A 22,736-nucleotide genomic window follows, 5' to 3' on the forward strand; every position below is an offset into this window, starting at 1 on the left:
CGCGGGGTTTTAGAGGCCTCCCCGAGCTGACGAAAAGGGATAGGCATCCCTATGCTGGCTGATTTGTGCCATCTGTCGCAACGACACAACGACAAGCCCCGCCAAACGTTGCCCCGCTGAATGTCGTTATGGCGCCCCGCCGAATGCACCGACAAACATCGCTCTCGCCGAATATCGCCCTGCCGAACATCACCCCACCAAAGTTCGCCCCGACAAACGTCGGCCCGTCAAAACAATCACATCTGTATCAATTTTTAAAAACAAAACAATAAAACTGAAAAAGCGTTGCTAATCCAATAAGATTGTTAATACCGAAAGATTAACAAACAAAAAGAAACAAAAACAAAAGACAAATAAACAAAAACAACAGCATTGAATTGAATTTAAGGATGTAAGGTCGTTTTTTTTCTTACGAAATTTTTTTTTCACTCTGTGAGCTTGAAGAACATTAGTTTCTAAGACAAATAAGAGAAGAAAAAGCACATGTCACCGAACTCGTTTTAATTTCATAGGGCAATGTGTAATAGCTAAGCCACGTCATTTTTGCGTACCTAGCTGAAATGGAATTTGCATTACCATGGAATTTGTAAAAAGGAAATATTGAAAATTTAGGGACGGTTTTTGAGCATATATCTAAATGAGTACTTTTAAAAAGGCAATTGTCTTGTTAACGGGTCTCTTATTTGTAGGTCATGTACTGATATATATATATATATATATATATATATATATATCAGTCAGAAAAATATCTGAACCAAACCTGATCTACTATTATAGATATTTGAAATTACCCCACTGTACATCTTGCATCAAATTTAGGCAAATTCCAGTCAAAATAAACGGAGAAAAAAAGAATTTCGCAACAAGTAGAATCTGTTTGGTAAAATCGCACATTATTAGCTTTATTTTGATTATTTAGCATTAATTTTTGGCAAAAAAATTGTTAAAAAGAAATACTCGAAGAAACATTTTTTAAAACGGCGGATATCCTGAAAATTCTTAATACGAAAACAAAAGTGCACATGTTTGTTTCTTACCTCCTCCACATTTAGAGTTATAACATCCTTGTTGGTGTCATTGCAGCTGTATATGTTGTTAGCGCTCACAGCTGATACTTCCCACCATACAAATGTTCCTAAATTCCACATGGAAGAAAGAAATTATTTGCTAAAGTTTCTATTCCACATGGTAAAATATATTTTAGATAAGTACCATTATATTTTTATATCGATCAAATAACGGCTTGATGTGAGAAACAACTTTTGTAAAACCGAAGATGGCCAGAAAATGGAAACCATATCGATTCCATGTCACTTTAAATGTAAAATTTAAAGGGGTAAATCCCTACCTATTCTGATACTACACCGGCAAAAGACTCTGTGTTTTAAATGATGATGGTCGTGTTTAGAAACTGAAACTATTAAAAATTAAGCATATATACGTTCACGTTAACAAATTTTAGACATACCTACTGCATATCACATATCATAGCTTTCGAACGCCACAAACTGATTGGAGTATATATCTCTGATAAAGACTGAATGTCGGACCAATATCCGAAGCAAGTATCAGTTAATCAATTCATGAAAGATACTGGCAAAATGTCAGTCAAATATCATGAAAAGAAGATCAGTTAGCCGATATTGGTCTGACATACCAAATGCTTGCCGGGTTTTGTTCTATTGGTCTATAGTTACATAAAAAAATCCACTATCAACGCGTTGAATGTGTGTACTGACAGTGGAAATGCCAGGAGTTGTTCATGCTTTGCAAGCTTCTTTTAAAATGCAAGGCGGCTCAGTTTGAGAAAGACTTGAGTGCACTTTAAAACTTAGTTTCGTTTTTTCAGTATAGTAAAACAAATCTCTCATTGCTTTCAACAAATAGTGTCCCTCTGAAAGCATTGTGATATTTGTATATAATAAGATTCTTTCACTGACTGTAGGTGCAGATTGGAATTTCCGGTCTCGAGGGTAACTGTTTAGGCGGTTACGAGGCTCCAGCCGAATAACCGCGTAAACAGTGACCCGAGAGCCGGATATTCCCATCTGCACCTACAGCCAGTGATAGATTCTTTTTCTTGCATACCATATTAAACAAAGAAGAGTAAAAATGAATTCAAACAAATGATTTTCTCATAGCACTTTTTTCTTATAGTAGCGTATTAACAAAGCGCGGGAACTTTACGTCCGTAAACAGGAAGTACGTCATGACGTTACAGAGACGAAAACAACGTAAGAGGTCCGGTTCTGTTTTATCATCTGCTATCTCTGCTGTTATTTCCTTAAAATAACGTTTTTTTAATCGAGAAATATGTTATAAGGAACAAAGAGAAACTATCAAGGTATTGAATTTTTATCCCGTTTTACGAAAAACATTATTATTACTACAAACATCTTCTGTACATATGTAGTTCGTTATACGTCATTTACAGCACGAGTGTCATCTTACACCGTTTAAGATGGAGTTTTCCAGCACCGGTGAAATCACCAGAAATCCCCGTCTGGTATGCAAGAAGTACAGTTTCTTAAGTTCTACAGTTTAGAGAATAAACATATCAAAGATGTGCTTATATAAGAAATGAATAACAAACATGTTCCGATAAATTGACAAAATAACAGAACGGATATTATTTCCACAGAAGCAAAGTTCTGATAATACATAATCTTTATGTTAGACTGGACAATGACTGAAGTCATAAAGTTTGTTTACCTTTAGTAAATGTTGGGTATATCCTGATTGGTTCATCCCCGCTAAACATATTCTGTGTCACGCCGAAACCCCATAAATCTGGACTGCCAAGTGGTAATACAGGGGTTCTTTTGACTTCAATACTTATGGTGGAAAACGATGCATAGCAGCCGGTCTGGAAAACAGTTAAATTTTCATTTTTATTATTTTTTCAACGTTTATTTTTAGTAATCTTTGAATTTATATCAGCTCAAAGCAATAGGACGTCTGAAAATCTATATCTGTATAGGCCAAGCAACTTTTACACACTTTCCAAATTTATGTAAGAGTTCAAGTGTTTATTTTCTATTTCTCCTACGTTAAAAGTTAAACTTGTGTTAGGTCTGTTTTGGCAAATCTGGCAACATACTCTATTCATACAAGGCTAATTTTGGAAGACTTTATCATAAATTTCGAGCAAAAGCAATTGTACCTTTTATAGAAAACTTTACCATAAAATTTATTTGTATTTTTTCAAGTCTTAATTGGTAGCCTTTGTCATAAATATAGATTAAATTAAGAAATTTGCCAGTGTCTTCTAGTAAAAAGATGTTTTTAAGCTTTCACTGGAAACGCTTTACCATAATTATTATGTAAGTGCTTCATTTGTATTTTGAGCCTTTACCATATGGTTTAAGTGCCTAATTTGTATTTTGAGCTTTAAGTTATGAGACTTTACCATATAGTTTAAGCGCTTAATTTGTATTTTAAGCTTTAAGTTCAGAGTCTTTGCCATATGGTTTAAGCGCCTAATTTGTACTTGGAGCTTTAAGTTCAGAGACTTTGCCATATGGTTTAAGTGCTTAATTTGTACTTTGAGCTTTAAGTTAAGAGACTTTGCCATGTGGTTTAAGTGCCTAATTTGTACTTGGAGCTTTAAGTTAAGAGACTTTACCATATGGTTTAAGTGCCTAATTTGTACAATTATACAATTTGTACTTTAAGATCAAGTTTAGATTTAGAATATATGTGGTATATTTCAAGTACATGATTTGTATTTTGAGCATTAAGTTCAAAGCCTCATGACCAAGCTAAAAGTTAGGAGATTTTGTCATAGTGTAATGTATAATTTGCGTATATTACAAGTATTGAGTGTGGCATTGGTCTGCTGATGTGTCAAGTGTGGTGTCAAGTGTGGTGTGCTGTGTGTTGTGTGCTTGTCACCTTCCGCTTTCAGCCTCCATCGCTGGCTAGCCTTCTGGTGAACAAGGAGCCGAGTGCGTAAGTCTCCCAGCCAGTACATAGCCTCTCTGCAGACAAGCCATTTTGCAGTACCTCCCAGTTGGCACCACACGGTAACTGAGCACCTGCAAGGTGCTCAGGCAGAACTGCAGGGGACTCGGAGGAGATCTGCCCCCAGACATGTGGCATGCCAGGCCCACCCATGTGTGGACAGCCCTAATGCCTTTGAACAGACCCCAGCTATGGGACAATTAGCTCCTGTGTTCCCAGGATAGGGTTTTAACTCGGAACTAAGGGTGAGGTAACCCCGAAAGAAACCCAGAGAGTTGAAGACAGAGGTGCTGGGCCATTGGCACTCTCTTAACGAACCACAGCACCATGCAATATCGCTATGACTACACAGCCATCCGGTATTCAACAATGTGGTGCTGAATCTCTGAGGTCCCTCCAGTGGGATTTATTGCCGGGCTCTGAGCCTCGACAGAGTCCACCCACAGCTACTGCGGGTCCCTCCTTTAATCCACAACATGCAAAGAGAAGGAAAAGGAACATATCAAGGAGAAGAAACAATCAGCCTTTCAGGCTGATGCATTGGAATGCGGAGGGTGTCTCCAAAAAGAAAGCTGAACTTGAGCATGTCCTCCATGAGAAAGACAACAATGTCTGTTGCATTCAGGAAACTCACCTACAGCCAGAGAAATCCTTTAAAGTCAGAGGATACCAGTGTTTTCGCTGTGACAGAATTGGCAGACAAAAAGGAGGCATCATGACATTAGTCAGGAACAACATCAGCGCTGTCCAGACAAACACACATATGGATGACTCCGAGTTCCAAGTTCTGAGCCTCAGAAAGAACGAGTTCAACTTGAAACTTGTGAATATATACTCTCCAAGTGACAAAGCTCTGTCCCTTGACAAAGTTACAAATGATGAAACCAGGTTCATCATTGTAGGAGACTTTAACCGTCACTCACAAAGCTGGGGATATGACCACCTGGATAAACGTGGAGAGGAAGTGGAGACCTGGCAAGATGATAACAAGTTAAACCTCATCAACAAGCCAGATGATCCCCCAACTTTTTACTCCAGAAGCTGGCGAACAACATCAACCCCTGATCTTGCTTTATGTACCGATGACATACATGGACTTTTACAAAAGTCTGAGTGATGAGCTCTGTAAAGACATCAGAGTTTTGTTTTGTTTGTTTTGGGTTTAACGCCGTTTTTTTCAACAGTACTTCAGTCATGTAACGGCGGGCAGTTAGCCTCACCAGTGTTCCTGTATTCTGTACCAGTACAAACCTATTCTCCGCAAGTAACTGCCAACTTCCCCACATGAATCAGAGGTGGAGGACTAATGATTTCAGGCACAATGTCGTTTATCAAATAGTCACGGAGAACATACGCCCAGCCCGAGAATCGAACTCACGACCCCGCGATCCGTAGACCGACGCTCTACCTACTGAGCTAAGCGGGCGGTGACATTAGAGTGGAAGGTAGAGACATCAACCGGGTTGTCAAAGACTTCAACGCTAGTATATTTAAGGCTGCTTACAGCGCCATTCCAAGGAGAGCAAGAAAGGATTATAAGCCCTACTGGAGTGATGAGCTGGAGAATTTACAGGCAAAGTTATCAGAAGCCAGGGAGGAAGCAGAAAACAATCTCTCAAAAGAAAGTAAACTCTCTCTACAGCGAGCCAAGGCCAAATCCCTCAGGCACAAACGGGAAGCACAAAGGAAGAGCTGGAGAAACAAAACAGCCTCGCTCAACCTAGAGCGAGATGGCCAAAAGCTGTAGAGATTGACGAGACAGCTGAACGATGAAGAAATAGGAAGAGGATCAGTAACTTTGGAAGAGAATGGTGAACTGTTGACGGGTAAACTAGCGCCAAACACTTTTGCCTCTAACTACAAAGATTTTTCCAACATCCCTATCAACAGGGAACGGCAAAGGGAAGACCGAAAAGAAAAAAGGGAAAGACAGACAAGCCAAGTCACACCAGAATGCATGAAGCAGAGTCTTAAACTGCATGAGCTACAGACAGCTCTTAGGCGGTTGAAGACAAAGAAGTCTCCTGGACCAGTTAGAGTCACAAATGAAATGCTGACCCATCTAGGCACTTCAGCAATTTGCAAACTCCTGGAAATTTACAACTACAGTTGGACTGCTTCCACAGATATGGAAAGAGGTAGTCATGATCCCCATCCACAAGAAAGGGAAGGATCCAAAGAAGGCTGCAAGCTATCGCCCAATCAGCCTAACCAGCTGTGTTGGAAAGTCCATGGCGAGGATTGTGAATGCACGCTTAAAGTGGTACATGGAGACTAACAACCTATTCGCAACGCAACAAGCTGGCTTCAGACAATTCCGCTCCACTGAGGACTAGACCACTTATCTATCGCAAGAGATAGAGGACGCCTTCCAAAAGCAGAAAGTCGTGCTTACAGCATGAATTGATCTGCAGAGAGCGTTCGACAAAGTCTTGTTTGATGGACTCCTCGTCAAACTGATGAAGACTGGAGTAGGAGGTCACAGTCATGCTGAGGTGGATTAAGTCATACCTCCACAACTGGAGAGCAAGAGTCAGTTTAGAACAGGCCAGCAGTAGGAAGTTCCTGTTGTGTCATGCTGTCCCACAAGGCGGAGTCTTATTCCCTACACTCTTCCTGGTTTTCATCAATGGTCTTGTGTCTGAACTACCGAAAGGAGTTAAGGCTGCACTCTACGCTGACGATCTGGTGTTATGGCGTAGGAAGAACATGCCACTGCAGCCACATACAGGATGCAAGAAGCCATCAACAAGCTTTCAGCTTGGGCTGAAGATTGGTGTGTATCAATCAATACAGAGAAATCGTCCACCACACTATTCTCCCTGTCGTCAAAGCAGAGGGCGGGTAAAATCAAGATGGGAAATTTTTCGCTGATTGAAGCAGACGAGGCAAAATACCTTGGAGTGATCTTTGACAAACGGCTAACCTGGAAGCCCCACATTAGTCAAGCAGAAGGGAAGGCCCGTAGGAATCTTGCCATGATGCGCAAACTTGCTGGAACAACGTGGGGAGCAAATGAGCTAATACTCGAGACAGTATATCAGGGAACAGTGAGACCCCATTTAGAGTATAGCTCAACTGCCTGATCCATTACTGCCAAAACTAACCAACAGGCTTTAGACAAGGTTCAGAACCAAGCATTGCGGATCATGACAGGTGCTACAAAGTCTATACCAATCTCCTTCGTGGAGAAGCTACCAGGCACACAGCCGTTACAAGACAGGAGACATGTAAAGGTCCTGCTTCAAGCAGAGAATTTCAGGTCTTTTCAAGACCATCCCATGAAAGCCAAGCTAGATGGCTACACCAAAAATCGACTCAAACGTAGGAACTTCCTTCATGAGGCAAAGAAAATCAACCGAGAGTTCAAAACTGAGCTGAACATACCAACGACCTCCTAGGTAGTGAAGACATTATAAACCCATTAGCGAATGATCTGTCCTTAGTGACTGTGAGACTTGCTGTTCCTCATCTTGACCGCGGGAAGCAAGAGGATGAAGGCATTCGGAAGAGCCTCACTCTTGCTATGATTAATGAAGACTATCCTCCGGAATCATGGACTAATGTCTATACAGACGGATCAGCCACATGCGCCGTCAAAGATGGAGGAGCAGGAGTTTTCATTCAATACCCATCTGGCAAGAGAGAAATACTACATGCAGCCACAGGAAAACACTGCAGCAATTACAAGGCAGAGACTGAAGCACTCATGAAGGCCGTCTCAATGGCTGAAGACCCGGTAGAAGAAAGCTCCTCAATCGTCTTTCTCACAGATGCACTGTCTGTCATGGAAGCCCTGATCAACAATAAAGCTCCGCAGCTAGCCAGGAGATTGCAGAGCATGAGTATAACCTGCAAAGTAGCACTTCAATGGATTCCATCCCATTGTGGACTTGGAGGCAATAAAGAGGCAGACAAACTGGCTAAGCTTGGAGCTCAGTCAGAACAACCAACAGAACCTGTGAGTTACAAGGAGAAAGTTACCATCATCAAGGCACTAACGAGACCAAGGATGGAGGAAGATGCTTTTCATCACCTTGATCGGTCTGAACAAGTGATGATGGTCAGGCTCCGCGCAGGGCACAACAAGCTCAATGCTCACATGTACAAGAAATACAGACTGGCATCATCGCCAACTTGTCCATATGGTAAGGAAGATCAGACTGCGGAGCATATACTTCAGAGATGTAAAATGCATGACCAGGAGCGAGCTGCGACTTGGCCGTTAGATACCTCAATCCACCAGGAACTGTATGGAGGCATTGAGGATCTGCGGCAAACCATAAGTTTCATCGAGGCTACTGGTCCGACAGTGTAGTCGCGTACGAGAAGAAGAAGACAAGCATAGAGTCGGAAGTTTTGACATAGCAATATGTACATTCTGTGTAATTTTCAGGTTGAAACTGTGATTGGTAAAATATTAGTAATTTTCAAGTTTTAAGTTGAAAGACTTACCCTTATTCTCAAATACAATATTTGAAACGTTCAAACACTGAGTTAGGAGATTGTCCAAGATTGACTTCTAATTTCATATCGGGTATGTGACGTCATTTGTGACGTCAATTCATGTATGTCGTCGCGTTTAAAAGTTCTTTAACGACGATATTTTCAATTTTACTCAGGCATAATATCACATTTGTATCAATTATATGATAATTTCAAGTGTAGATTCGTTTGTAATAAAACAAATATGAGGGCTGAATAAAGAATTATGCACTTGTTCTTTCGCGGAATAATATTGCGCTCCTAAAGTCGCGCAATATTTCCGCTGCAGAACTCATGTATAATCCCCGATACAAATCTAATAACCTATATAAATACAATATTTTTAACTTTCAAAAATCGAGTTGCGATGATTTGTCATTGTTGAATGAAGATATTAGTAATTTGATAACACTTAGTTTGGATATTTTGTCATTGTTTAGTGTATTTATTAATTTTCAATCCCTGAGTTGGGAGACTTTATCATTGTCCGAGGTAAAATATTTGTTACTTAAGAGACTTTCGTCGCATGTAAATATAAGTAACTTGTAAATATTGAGCTTTTAGACTGTACCATTGTTTCTAGAGAAAATATTTGTAACTTTCAAGCCATGCGTTCTGAGACTGTGCCATTGCCTCGTGTAAATATAGTAGCTTTCAAGCATTGGGTTGAGATACTTTGCCGTTGCCTCATGTAAATATTAGTAGTTTTTAGGCATTGAGTTTGCCGTTAGCTAGTGTAAATATTAGTATTATTAAATCTATATCTATAGTCCTGTCTATTGGTCTAGATGTAGTCATATGATCAATGACAAAAAGTCGTATTGACTCAAAGGCGGAGCCAAAAAACACGTATTATCCTCTAGCTGTGACGTCATTACGGTTTGACGTCAAAACAATGCGACGTCGTAAACAATTTACTATGAAAAATGACCAAGGGATGCAGATATTTGTATTTAATTTTTGTACTTATAAGTATGCTGTTGCAGACTCCCAACTAAATGCTTGAAAATTACTAATATTTACATGAGCCAACGGCAAACTCACCAAATCGACCGAAACTAAAAGGCAACAACTGTTTTATTATTAAATCCAGCCTACTTATAAGTATAAAAATTAAATAAAAATATCTGCAGTCTTTGGCCATTTTTCGTAGACGTCGCATTGTTTTGATGTCAAACCGTGATAACCGTTCACAGCTAGAGGTCAATACGTGTTTTTGGCTCCGCCTTTGAGTCCATACGACATTTTATCATTGATCATGTGACTACATCTAGACCAATGGAAAGGACTATATATATATATATATTCAAGTACTGGGCTGCCAGACATGGAAGTATTAGTAATTTTCAAGCGTTGAGTTGGAAGAATTTGTCTCATATATATATATATATATATATATATATATATATATATATATATATATATATATATATATATATATATATATATATTCAAGTACTGGGCTGCCAGACATGGAAGTATTAGTAATTTTTAAGCGTTGAGTTGGAAGAATTTGTCATTGTATAAATACAATGTAAACTTTTGTGTTATTTCCAAGCATAGAGCTAGGGGATTTTGCCATTATCTCATGTAAAATAATTATATGAAAGCAGTGACACTCAGATGCGAGTCTTTGCCATTGCTTTGTGTAAATTATTTATGATTTGCAAGCATTGTGTTAAGAGACTTTGTCTTTGTCTAATATAAATGTAATCATTTTTTTTTAACTTTCAAGCAGTGAGTATGGAATCTTTATCATTTTACCATCTAAATATTAAGGAGACTTTGCCATAGCCTCATTAACAGTATGTGTATTTCTCAAGCATACGGTTGCTAGATTTAACCATAGTCTCATGTTAATATTTGAAATTTTAATACACTGAGTTGGCGGATTTGAACCATTGTCTCATATAAAATACTTCTAATTACTGAACATAGAAACTTTGGCGTTGTCTCACTTCAGGTATAAGTTATAGGCAAGAACTGGTTTCAGAAACATTGCCAAACTTACATTTGACTTTGCCATATTCCCATCTGTACATTTCAAACGTTGAGTTGGGATGATTTGCCATATTCTCGTGTACAATATTTGTAATTTTCAAGTATTTTGTTGCGAGACTGTCCCACAGTGTCGTAGACAAGTTTGTGATTTAAAGCATTGAGTGTACGGACTTTCCATTAATCCAAGATACAAGTTTTGTAATTTTTAAGCATTGTGGTGAGAAAATTTCCCATATTCCCACATACAACATTTATAAATTTCAAGCACTGAGTTTGAGACTTTGCCATAGTTCCACTTAAAAAAGGTTGCAATTGTCAAACATTTAGTTGGAAGACTTTGTCGTTATGTACAACATTTTTAATTTTCATGGATCGTGTTATAAAATTTTCTCATATAGTCTCATATAGTCTCGGAAACTTTCCCATAGTCTAATTTATAATTCTCTAGAGGCTTTAGTCAAGAAGTTTTTTGCCACTGTCTCATGCACATAACTTTTAATTTTCATGCATCAGGCCGGGAGAGTTTGCCATAGTCTTCTGTAAATATTTATTATTGTCGAGAATAAGGCTGGGATACTATCCCTCAGCCTCATGCACAATATTTGTAATTTACAAGCATAAAATTTGTATACTTTGCCATTTCAGTCACACAATTATATCATAACAAATGGAGTTGTTAGACTTTGTCGTTGCCTTATGTAGATATCAGTAATTTTCAAGCATTGAGTTCGGAAACTTTGCCGATTTCACATGCAGATATTTGCAATGTTCAAATACTGGGCTGCTAGACTTAAAATATTGGTAATTTAGTAATTAGTAATTAGTTACCCTGCGACAGTAAATATATTATTTCGCAAGCGTCACGATTGGATATGTTTTTAACGAAGTTGAATCTTCAAGCTCTACGTTTGGACACTTTACCATTAGCTATTTCTTAACCCTTGCTTACTAGCGCATCGCCTAAGCATTCCTTTCAATGGGGCTTTCTCTACAAGTTTTACGGCAAAAAAGCATCTTTAACCTTAAGCCTTTTGGCGGCAAGTTATTCGCCTTTGTCACCTGTGCAGACCAAAATCAGCCTGTGTGACATCAGTCTGCACTTCTGTGATCACACTCTGCAATGTTCGCTATTCAGTCAAGCACCCCTGGCTTCGAATAAAAAATGATAGTCCAGTCCATTTTAAAAATTTAGCACGGTAAAGGTTAAAAGTAAGCAGATTACCAGTATAGTTTTTGTCACTTCAGACGCGTCATTGAAGATTCGTATCTTTGATATATAATGTCCTTCTGAAGAATAGCTATAGTGGTGACTCTTTGATGGTGAAAATGGATATGTAATAACTGTAGTGTTGTCGCCAGGATCAATTTCGATTTGAGCTGCGTCAGGATAAGGACTTCCATTATATACGATCACGTAGTCAAATTCACCTGGAAAATGGAGAATACGAAAATCAAAAACATAAAACTAAAATAGAAATAGAAAATACGAAGCCATTTGAAAAACTAAATCGGAAAAATTAATAAATCAAAAACAAATGTGCATGCATGCGGAACGAAGTACTATACAGATAGTACAGAGTTACTTGAAAGCCAAGTGGAAACAAATTCGCCTGAAAGTTGTACAAACGTCTGACAGAAAACTGGTAATAAAATGTGTCTGAATCCGCGACACAAGAAATGATCTTTTAGCATGTTGCCGAAATTGTTTCAAAATCGGGCCTGCAGTTTCTGACATTAAAATTTCCTAATGTCCCAACTAAATTGGCGGTTATTTTTGGGTGAATCTGAACTATGTAAACAGTCTTTGTAGGATGGTACCAAAATATTTTGACACTGGTGCTTAACATTGTGACGTGTCCCAACTTTATATAGAGAGAGAGGAAATTACGATGTCCCATAGCTGCTGATGTTTTTACAAACCTGAATAATTTGAACTATTTTGAAATATTCTGAATCAGACCAATGGTTTGGAGAAGTTTCTATTTTTAGCCATGCATTTTAAGGATTAGGTGTAACTGGACATTCTTGATGAAAGGTTACCCATGAAATTGTGTAAACTTATTAAATTTGAAGCGTTCTCATTATAGAAACAGAGAAAAATGATAAGACTCTCAGGTGGCCATATTGTTTTTCTTTTACAAAATAACCTCGGCAGGGAGCCTCCCAGTTATTACTGAAGTGAAGTTAATTAAAACTCAGGAATGTCGTTTCTAACAAACAGATTTTAGGCATAAACACACTAGATAGCTGGTCTTCTTTATTTTGTATAAAATCGAGGAACCTCTTCCAATATGGCTGCAACACACACCAGTACCCATTTTAAATGCCTGTACCTTACGTTTACGTCTTAGAATGTCGTTAGTGCTAGATAAAAATAAACAAGAGGACCATGATGATCCTGGACCGCCGACCTCACCAAATTTCAAAACTGTATATTAAAACAAAACAAGTAAGTAGGTCAGTAAGTCATATTCATGGTCACTGGAGGTCAGTTTTAAGATCGGTGTGCAAAACTGTACATGTCATCCAAATTTCAAGACTGTATCGTAAAAAAACAAGAAAGTAGGTCAGTCGGTCACATTCATGGTAACTGAAAGTCAGTTTTAAGATCGGTGAGCAAAACTGTACATTTCATCCATAATTTCGTCCATATTTCAAAGCTGTATCTTAAAAAATAAGAAAACAGGTCAGTAGGTCATATTCATGGTCACTGAAATCAGTTTTAAGATAGGTGTGCAAAATTGTACATGTCATCCAAATTTCAAGGCTGTATCGTAAAAAACAAGAAGGTAGGTCAGCCGGCCACATTCATGGTAACTGAAAGTCAGTTTTAAGATCGATGTGCAAAATTGTACATTTCATCCAAATTTCAAAGCTGTATCTTAAACAAGGGGGCCAAGATGGCCCTAGGCCGCTCGCCTGAGAAACAGACCATAACAGTGTAAACATGTTTGACCTAGTGATTTCATGGAAACAAATATTCTGGCCAATTTTCATTAAGATTGGACCCAAAAAAAATAGTCTCTTTAGTTTAAACAAGTATTTTCTTAGATATGACCTAGTGACCTAGTTTTTGACCCCGGATGACCCATGATTAAACCTGACCTAGATTTCATCAATGCAATCATTCTGACCAAATGTCATGAAGATCAACTGAAAAATACAGCCTCTATCCAATACACAAGGTTTTTCTTTAATTTGACCTAGTGACTTACTTTTTGAACCCAGATGATCCCTATTCGAACTCGACCTAGATTTCATCAAAACAGTCATTTTGACCAAATTTTATGAAGATCAATAGAAAAATACGGCTTCTATCGCATACACAAGGTTTCGTTTATTTGACCTAGTGACCTACTTTTTGACCCCAGATAACCCATATTCAAACTCGATCTAGATTTCATCAAAGCAAGCATTCTGATAAAATTACATGAAGATTAATTGAAAAATACAGCCTCTATCGCATACACAAGGTTTTTCTTTGATTTGACCTAGTGACCTAGTTTTTAACTCCAGATGACCCATATTCAAACTCCACCTAAATTCCATCAAGGCAATCATTCTGACCAAATTTCATGAAGATCAATTGAAAAATAAAGCCTCTATCGCATACACAATTTTTTTCTTTGATTTGACCTAGTGTCCTAGCTTTTGATCCCAGATGACCTGTTTTCAAACTTGGCCTAGATTTCATCATAGTTAATCATTCTGACAAAGTTTCATGAAGATCTGTTGAAAAAACAGCCTCTATCGCATACACAAGCTAAATGTTGACAGACGACAGACAGACGACGGACGCCGGACATCGAGCGATCACAATAACTCACCTGAATAAGAAAGTAGGTCAGTAGGTCATATCCATGGTCACTGAAAGTCAGTTTTCAGACCGGTGTGCAAAACTGTACATTTCATCCAAATTTCATTTTTTTTAAAGAAGATCATCCAAGGAACATCCCTGTGAAGTTTCATCAAAATTTTCCTGGTGGTTTAGGAGGAGATGTTGTTTAAAGGAAAGTGTGGACGGACGGACGACGACGGGCGCCGGACGACCGACGGACGCGGTGAACAGTCACAATAGCTCACCCTGAGCACTTAACGTTCGTTTACTTACTAGTATCTGAATAATTTGAACAGGACAACACAAAAAAATAACAACAACAGTACAATCAAGTTTATGTAAAATTGGTCCAGTAGTTTTTTTTAGAAGAACAGTATTAAATATTCAGCAATATACAAACTGACAGCGCCCACGCCTCTGGCTGTCATATCTTTTCAAAAATCTGATTTATTTGAACAATCCTGGTGTAGAGTCACCCAAGAATAATTGCGTGAAAATCGTTCAAGTTACATAATGGAGAAAAGGTGAATATTGTGGTGTAACAGGGTCTAAAGTTCACTATTCTAACTACAACAACAACAACAACTCTGTTCTCTATAATAACTACTGTTTAATATAGTACTATGTTCTGAGTTAATATATACAACAATGTCTTTCTTCACAATTCCCTAACATAATCTCTATTATTTCATTAATGCCTAACTCTAACAACAATAATAATTCATTGTTAATTGCCCCGGCTCTAAACTATCTTAAATCGTATGGAGTATCGGCATACGTTACTGTCATTAGCATGGGCAAATTTGATACTGAAGTTCTATCTAGAAATTAGCGGTATTTAAGGAAAACTTCATAGGGATGACTAAATTGTTTTTCTCAAAAAGGGCACGCATTTTGACCATAATAATAAAAACATGTCATTATTTCATTTAGTCACCTGTCAAAACAATTAGTTAGAAACAAAACAACAATCATGACGCAGCCAATAACGTGGCCAAAGGGTAATTAACCTGGGCGAGATATCTTAACCTGTCATTTTCCAGATATGAACAAACGCTGAAGTTATTTAAAGTAGCATTCCGAAATTCTTTGTGTGTGTGACGATGACTTATAACTGACCGATGACTTATAACTGACCGAAAAACAAGATGATAAAATATGCTTATCTAAATAAGTATAATTAATTCATAAAGTCATTATACGACACTATGCACTTGTTTGTTATGTTTTTCATATCAGTATATAGTTTCAACAATCTTGGTTGAGGATCACCCAAAGACCATCCGGGCGAGATTATTTTACAAGAGGTCCAAATGGGTCCAAGTCGCTCACTGAGAAGGAGATCATTGATCTTGTTTCTGAGCATGTTTGATGAACATCTATTAAGTAGTTCATTAAAAGTTTTTTTACAGGTTTTTCTGTTTTCTGCTGTGGCTGGGCCTATATAAAGTTAACCATTTGAACAAACTTAAGACAGGACCTTCCATGGATACTACAGACCAAGTTTGATTCACGTGAAGAAGTTGTTTTAATGTTTAAAGGTAATTTCAGTTTTCAGCTCTGACAGCCCCTAAGCTAAGATAAAATATTCAACAAGCTTGAGAGAACAAGTGAATGAAGTATTTCTATGCAATACAAAGCCTCTACTGGAAGGCAACTAATTTTCTCTACTGCAGTATAACATTATGTTCGGATATCTGTCAATTATGTTTGAACAATATTGTACTCTATATGAGCCGCGCCACGAGAAAACCAACATAGTGGGTGTGCGACCAGCATGGATCCAGACCAGCCTGCGCATCCGCGCAGTCTGGCCAGGCTCCATGCTGTTCGCTTTTAAAGCCTATTGGAATTGGAGAAACTGTTAGCGAACAGCATGGAGCCTGACCAGACTGCGCGGATGCGCAGGCTGGTCTGGATCCATGCTGGTCGCATACCCACTATGTTGGTTTTCTCATGGCACGGCTCATATACAATATGTAATGATACAAAATTTTGATTAAAATTTGCATATACAGAAATCTACAGTTGTTGATTGCTTATAACATCTAGAAATATATATTTTATTTCAATTTTAATAACATTTCATTTTGAACTTGGTGGAAAATATGAGAAAATGTAATAAATTATCATATTAAAAGGAAGTAATTCTGAAACAAGAAGGGCCATGATGGCCCTATATCGCTCACCTCAGTTTAGTTGCTTGACTTGAACAGTTAAAAGTTTCAAAGTTTCTACTAAATAAATACAGGAATGAGTTTGTTGTGAGGAATGGAAAAGAAATATATCCAGGAGGTGGTGGAGGGGGTGGGGATGGGGGTGATCGTGGGACTTCACATGTTGCTAATAAAAATTGATGGAAAATGAAATTTCTTGCGGGAGGGGGTGGGGCGCATGATCAGGGTGGTGGGGGTGACTGGGTGGAGAAGCGAGGTGGGGGAAGGTACAACTTTACATGTTGATAAATTTTCATGGAAGGTTTATGGTCTTAAAATGAGAAAAAAAGTATGTGGGTGGGGGGGGGGGGGGGGGGGGGGGAGCGGGTGTGACCAGGTCGGTGGGAGTGATCGGGTGTGGGCATACAACTTCACATGTTGATAATAAAGTTTTCCTATATAAGTCAATGTAAAAAAAGGGACCCCTTGGGCGTGGCATATAATGGTCACAGCGTCATGATTTGAACAATCTTGGTAAAGAACCACTAGAGCATGTCATATACTAAATATCTAAGCTCTGGGCCTTATGGTTTGAGACAAGATTTTTTCAAAATGTTATACCCTATACAAGTCTATTTAAACCCGCAGGGGATTAATTTGAGCAATCTTGGTAAAGGACTACTACGCAATGCTACATACCAAATCCGGACGGACGCACGCACATACACCAAACAGCCATCTGGACGACTATTTCTTCGCTTCCGCAAGTGGGCTCGACAAAAATTTTAGTTACTAGTATATGATGTATCATGTAGAATATAATGTTTAAACATAACTTTTGTATGGGATACAGTTTATGCTTTACGGCAACAGCGGAGAAAGACCAGAGGTTCCCAACTGGGCATTATTTTAGACACAGATGGACTAGTAAGTAGAATCATCATTACTCCGCATGCCACCTGAATGACTTCCTCCAATGAAAGAACTATACTTCCCTTGTTGTTGGGGCTTTTCAAAGACAAGAATAATTATAAACTTACATGTTGGATTAAATTCAAAATCCATCGGAGCACTTAGTACAGACACATCAAAGTCTTCTGTTACAGGGTTCAGTACCTGGAAGGTATGGGTACAGGTTATGTCCTCCATGAGGCTGACCGCTCGAATGGACATGGTCACCGGTCCGGTAGCAGTATAAGTACAACTCTCGGTGTCTTCTCCATCTGGACTGGCATCTTTCAAACAAAACATCTAGTTGCTAATTTGATGTTTACAAATCAACTGTATCACTAGCATCAAACATTACATCCATTCTTTCTATCATTAAGTACGCTTTAAAAACATTTCATAAAAATTGCTATAAAACTGAAAAAAGAAAGGTTATGATAGTTATACACTGCACAAATAAGTATGACAAATAAAATTTTCATCCAAAACGGGGACTACATTTTGAAAATTAAAGCTATATATCTGGACAGTAAAAGACGTTTCACTAATACGGAAACACGTGTGAGATTTTTTGGACTTTTAAAGTGGTCAATCACATCTGAGCAACATTTAGTGACAGTTTTCATTTTAAATACATTCTGTTAGAGACTCACTTAAGGAAGAAAAGCACCCAATCTACAGTGTGAGATCCTATTAGAAAGAAGTTTTATTACATTTTATGAAATTTTGTAATTAATCTCCTTTACTTCAAAAGTATTTTAAAAGTAAAATAGTGCTTTTGATTTCAATTGAATTTCTAATTTTACATCTGCATTTGATATTATATTGAATATTTCAAGAAAATGAACCGTAAAGCATGTTTTAAAACAGTGTGTAGCTACGGAATTTATACATTTTCAGTCTATCCTAGTTGTGCAACCGAGATAGGTCAAGGGAGGTAATGATATTTTTCAAATTTTGCATTTCTAATGAATTTCGGATAAATTTATATTCATCAATGTAAATATTTGACAAAGATAATATAATTATTCTGATATTTTAAAATAGCAAAGTATGCTGATTAAATTGATACATATGCTTAAATAACACCATCATGGTTGGGCAACCAGGACAGGAAAGTCAAATTTTAAAAATATCTCCATCTATACAAATTATCGAGACACTCGGCAGCATTAACTTGATCCTTACTGTCACCATCTATGCAAATTATCGGGACACTCGGCAGCATTAACTGGATCGTAACGGTCACCATCTATGCAAATTATCGGCACTCTCGGCAGTATTAACTTGATCGTAACGGTCACCATCTATGCAAGTTATCGGGACACAAGGCAGCATTAACTGGATCGTAACGGTCACCGTCAATTCAAATTATCGGGACACAAGGCAGCATTAACTTGATCCTTACTGTCACCATCTATGCAAATTATCGGGACACTCGGCAGCATTAACTGGATCGTAACGGTCACCATCTATGCAAATTATCGGGACACTCGGCAGCATTAACTGGATCGTAACGGTCACCATCTATGCAAATTATCGGCACTCTCGACAGTATTAACTTGATCGTAACGGTCACCATCTATGCAAGTTATCGGGACACAAGGCAGCATTAAATGGATCGTAACGGTCACCGTCAATTCAAATTATCGGGACACAAGGCAGCATTAACTTGATCCTTACTGTCACCATCTATGCAAATTATCGGGACACTCGGCAGCATTAACTGGACCGTAACGGCCACCATCTATGCAAATTATCGGGACACTCGGCAGCATTAACTGGATCGTAACGGTCACCATCAATTCAAATTATTCTGACACTCGGCAGCGTTAACTGGTGTTGTAACGGCCAGTACCTATGCAAATTATCGGGGCACTTGGCAGCATTAAGTTGATCGTAACGGTCACCATCTATTCAAATTATCGGGACATTCGGCAGCATTAGCTTGATCGTAACGGTCACCATCAATGCAAATTATCTGGACACTCGGCAGCGTTAACTGGATCGTAACTGTCACTATTTATGCAAATTATAGGGACAATCGGCAGCATTAACTTGATCGTAACGGTCACCATCTATGCAAGTTATCGGGACACAAGGCAGCATTAACTGGATCGTAACGGTCACCGTCAATTCAAATTATCGGGACACAAGGCAGCATTAACTTGATCCTTACTGTCACCATCTATGCAAATTATCGGGACACTCGGCAGCATTAACTGGACCGTAACGGTCACCATCTATGCAAATTATCGGGACACTCGGCAGCATTAACTGGATCGTAACGGTCACCATCAATTCAAATTATTCTGACACTCGGCAGCGTTAACTGGTGTTGTAACGGCCAGTACCTATGCAAATTATCGGGGCACTTGGCAGCATTAAGTTGATCGTAACGGTCACCATCTATTTAAATTATCGGGACATTCGGCAGCATTAGCTTGATCGTAACGGTCACCATCAATGCAAATTATCTGGACACTCGGCAGCGTTAACTGGATCGTAACTGTCACTATTTATGCAAATTATAGGGACAATCGGCAGCATTAACTTGATCGTAACGGCCACCATCTATGCAAATTATCGGGACACTCGGCAGCGTTAACTGGATCGTAACGGTCACCATCAACGCAAATTATCCTAACATTCGGCAGCGTTAACTGGATCGTAACGGTCACCATCTATGCAAATTATCGGGACACTCAGCAGCATTATTTTGATCGTAAATGTCACCATCTATGCAAATAATAGGGACACTCGGCAGCGTAAAATGGATCGTTACGGTCACCATCTATGCAAATTATAGGGACACTCGGCAGCGTAAAATGGATCGTTACGGTCACCATCTATGCAAATTATCGGGACACTCGGCAGCACTAACTGGATCGTAACGGTCACCATCAACGTAAATTATCATGACATTCGGTAGCGTTAACTGGATCGTTATCGGGGAACTCGGCAGCACTAATGTGATCGTAACGGTCACCTTCTATGCAAATTATTGGGACACTCGGCAGCATTAACTGGATCGTAACGGTCACCATCAACGCAAATTATCCTGACATTCGGCAGCGTTAACTGGATCGTAACGGTCACTATCTATGCAAATTATTGGGACACTCGGCAGCATTAAATTGATCGTAACGGTCACCATCTATGTGAATATCGGGGCACTCGGCGACAGTGACTGGATCGCATCTATGCATACTATCGGGACACTAACAATCGTAATTCGTTCATGGTTCGATATCTTGTTACACCTCTAGAAAAGATTAACTCCATTTTACGTTATGATGAAAATAAAAATGTTTAATTGAAGGAGATAAGCTACTTAATACTAGCAAATAGTCAGAAAGGAATGTGAATTGAAATGAAGACATATGAGCCGCGCCATGAGAAAACCAACATAGTGGGTTTGCGACCAGCATGGATCCAGACCAGCCTGCGCATCCGCGCAGTCTGGTCAGGATCCATGCTGTTCGCTTTCAAAGCCTATTGCAATTAGAGAAACTGTTAGCGAACAGCATGGATCCTGACCAGACTGCGCGGATGCGCAGGCTGGTCTGGATCCATGCTGGTCGCAAACCCACTATGTTGGTTTTCCCATGGCACGGCTCATATACACATACTGACGTCTGCAAAACGAGGAATCAACAAAGTCTAGTATAATATTTTTCACAATAACGCTCGGAATATTTACTTCAATAAATAACCTGCCGTAATATTGTAATTAATAACATGTCGGGGCGTTGATTAATAACATGTGGTGTATTTATAAAAAAAAGAAGTCATTATTACATTGCCTCGCTTTTGTGGTCTTGACTCCCGGAACTGTTACGTCACAGACGAATGTAAGGTTGAGCTCGCCGACTCCTGGGCCTCGCCACGTTTTAAAAACAATATCGATAGGTTCATCTGTGAAAAAAAACAACTTTTATATATATATTGCAGGTCCAAAATTTATGTAATTTATCCATGTTAAGTTCTATAGCTAAAGTCGAAAAAGACTACATAATGAATGGTTAGCCGGTTAATGTTTCAAGTTAATTAGCTCCAATATCCCATATAGAAATGGGAAATAAAAATTATAAATAAACAGCAAATCGAACTAAGTCATACAGGGAACAGAGGTTAGAGCACTAAGTTTCTTTGTTTGTAACTTGTATTTTAACATGCAAATAAATGCTTTTTGCAAATAAAGACAAGTTTTGCTTTTTCCAAAGAGTGTTTTACGTATAGAGCTGACTATACAGTTAAGAAATCATGTATAAAAACCCGTGTTTTAACGTTATTAATACACGATTTTGAGTGTACTAACTTAGGTAAAACACGATTTTGCTATAAATATAGTAGCGCTCTTTCTTGGTCGCAACAAAAACATTGATGTCATCACACGTTAACGTGACGTCATTTTAGTGTAAGCGTGTTTTAAGAAAAACAATCACTTTATAATATATGATAAAACACGCGAGAGAACCATGTTTCGATGCCATCTGTAATTAGTGTCTCTCAGAAGACTGTTATAAGAAAATAAAAAGGTGAGCGATAAACATTTTCTCTCAATCTTACTAAATCTTTATGATTACCTCGACTTGCAGCTGTTTTGCTGGTGTAGCATTCATGATCGATTATCGGGGTCACAATGTATACTGGCAGTGTATCTTCCTTCCTTGAAACAAGATTTTCAAGTACGTACCTCAACGTCAAAGTACCTGAAGAAATGTGTGAAAAACAACTTTTAATACAGTCAACAAGTTTTCGTTTTAACGTCCTTTGACAAAGATGTTATTGCTTGTTCAACGATTTTGGAGTATAATTAATCATCTCAAAAATTTACGAAAAGTTCCACACCGAGCACAACAAGTAGTTTGATCATCAACTTTCTTTCATTGGTTCTTAGTCTTATTGCTTTTTGGGTAAATATTTCGTTGATAAGTTTTTAATAATACTGACAACTTGAATTTGGTGAAGCCGAATGAGTTTAAGCAGCTGTGAGGACGTAGAGAGATTGCAGAATGTACTGAATGTAGTAACTCATATAAAATACAGAGGGCGTTACGTCGGTTTTGCGTTCGGTCCTCGGTATGAAGGAATGGCTTGAAGAAGTTGAAATATTAATCTTTAGCCTGCTTTACGACCAGTGCAGACCACGATGAGCCTTGCGTGCACTGTTCACTATTCTGTCAGTAAATTTTCAGTCAATACCCCTTAGAATAATGAATGGTACTGCCCATATTGAATGACAGACCAGTCCATAACTCATTAATGTTCCAAGCTTCTACGCAGTAGTCTCCCTTTAGAATAAGGGGATACTGTATAGACAACTAGAGGAGGCAATCGGT

General features: G+C 38.5%; 1 protein-coding gene across 1 annotated transcript in view; it reads right to left on the minus strand.

Annotated features, from left to right (window-relative positions):
- LOC123564686 (uncharacterized) overlaps nucleotides 1-22,736 on the minus strand; it is a 108,361-nt gene that overhangs the window by 63,518 nt on the left and 22,107 nt on the right. The window contains exons 11-16 of the mRNA XM_053537347.1: nucleotides 21,981-22,106; nucleotides 21,193-21,309; nucleotides 17,484-17,678; nucleotides 11,672-11,877; nucleotides 2,713-2,866; nucleotides 1,038-1,135 (exon numbers count right to left, since the gene is read on the minus strand). Of these exons, the coding sequence (XP_053393322.1) occupies nucleotides 1,038-1,135; nucleotides 2,713-2,866; nucleotides 11,672-11,877; nucleotides 17,484-17,678; nucleotides 21,193-21,309; nucleotides 21,981-22,106 (896 nt within the window). The remainder of the gene's footprint in view (nucleotides 1-1,037; nucleotides 1,136-2,712; nucleotides 2,867-11,671; nucleotides 11,878-17,483; nucleotides 17,679-21,192; nucleotides 21,310-21,980; nucleotides 22,107-22,736) is intronic.

This window comes from Mercenaria mercenaria, chromosome 2, assembly GCF_021730395.1.
Source record: "Mercenaria mercenaria strain notata chromosome 2, MADL_Memer_1, whole genome shotgun sequence".
Taxonomy (NCBI): domain Eukaryota; kingdom Metazoa; phylum Mollusca; class Bivalvia; order Venerida; family Veneridae; genus Mercenaria; species Mercenaria mercenaria.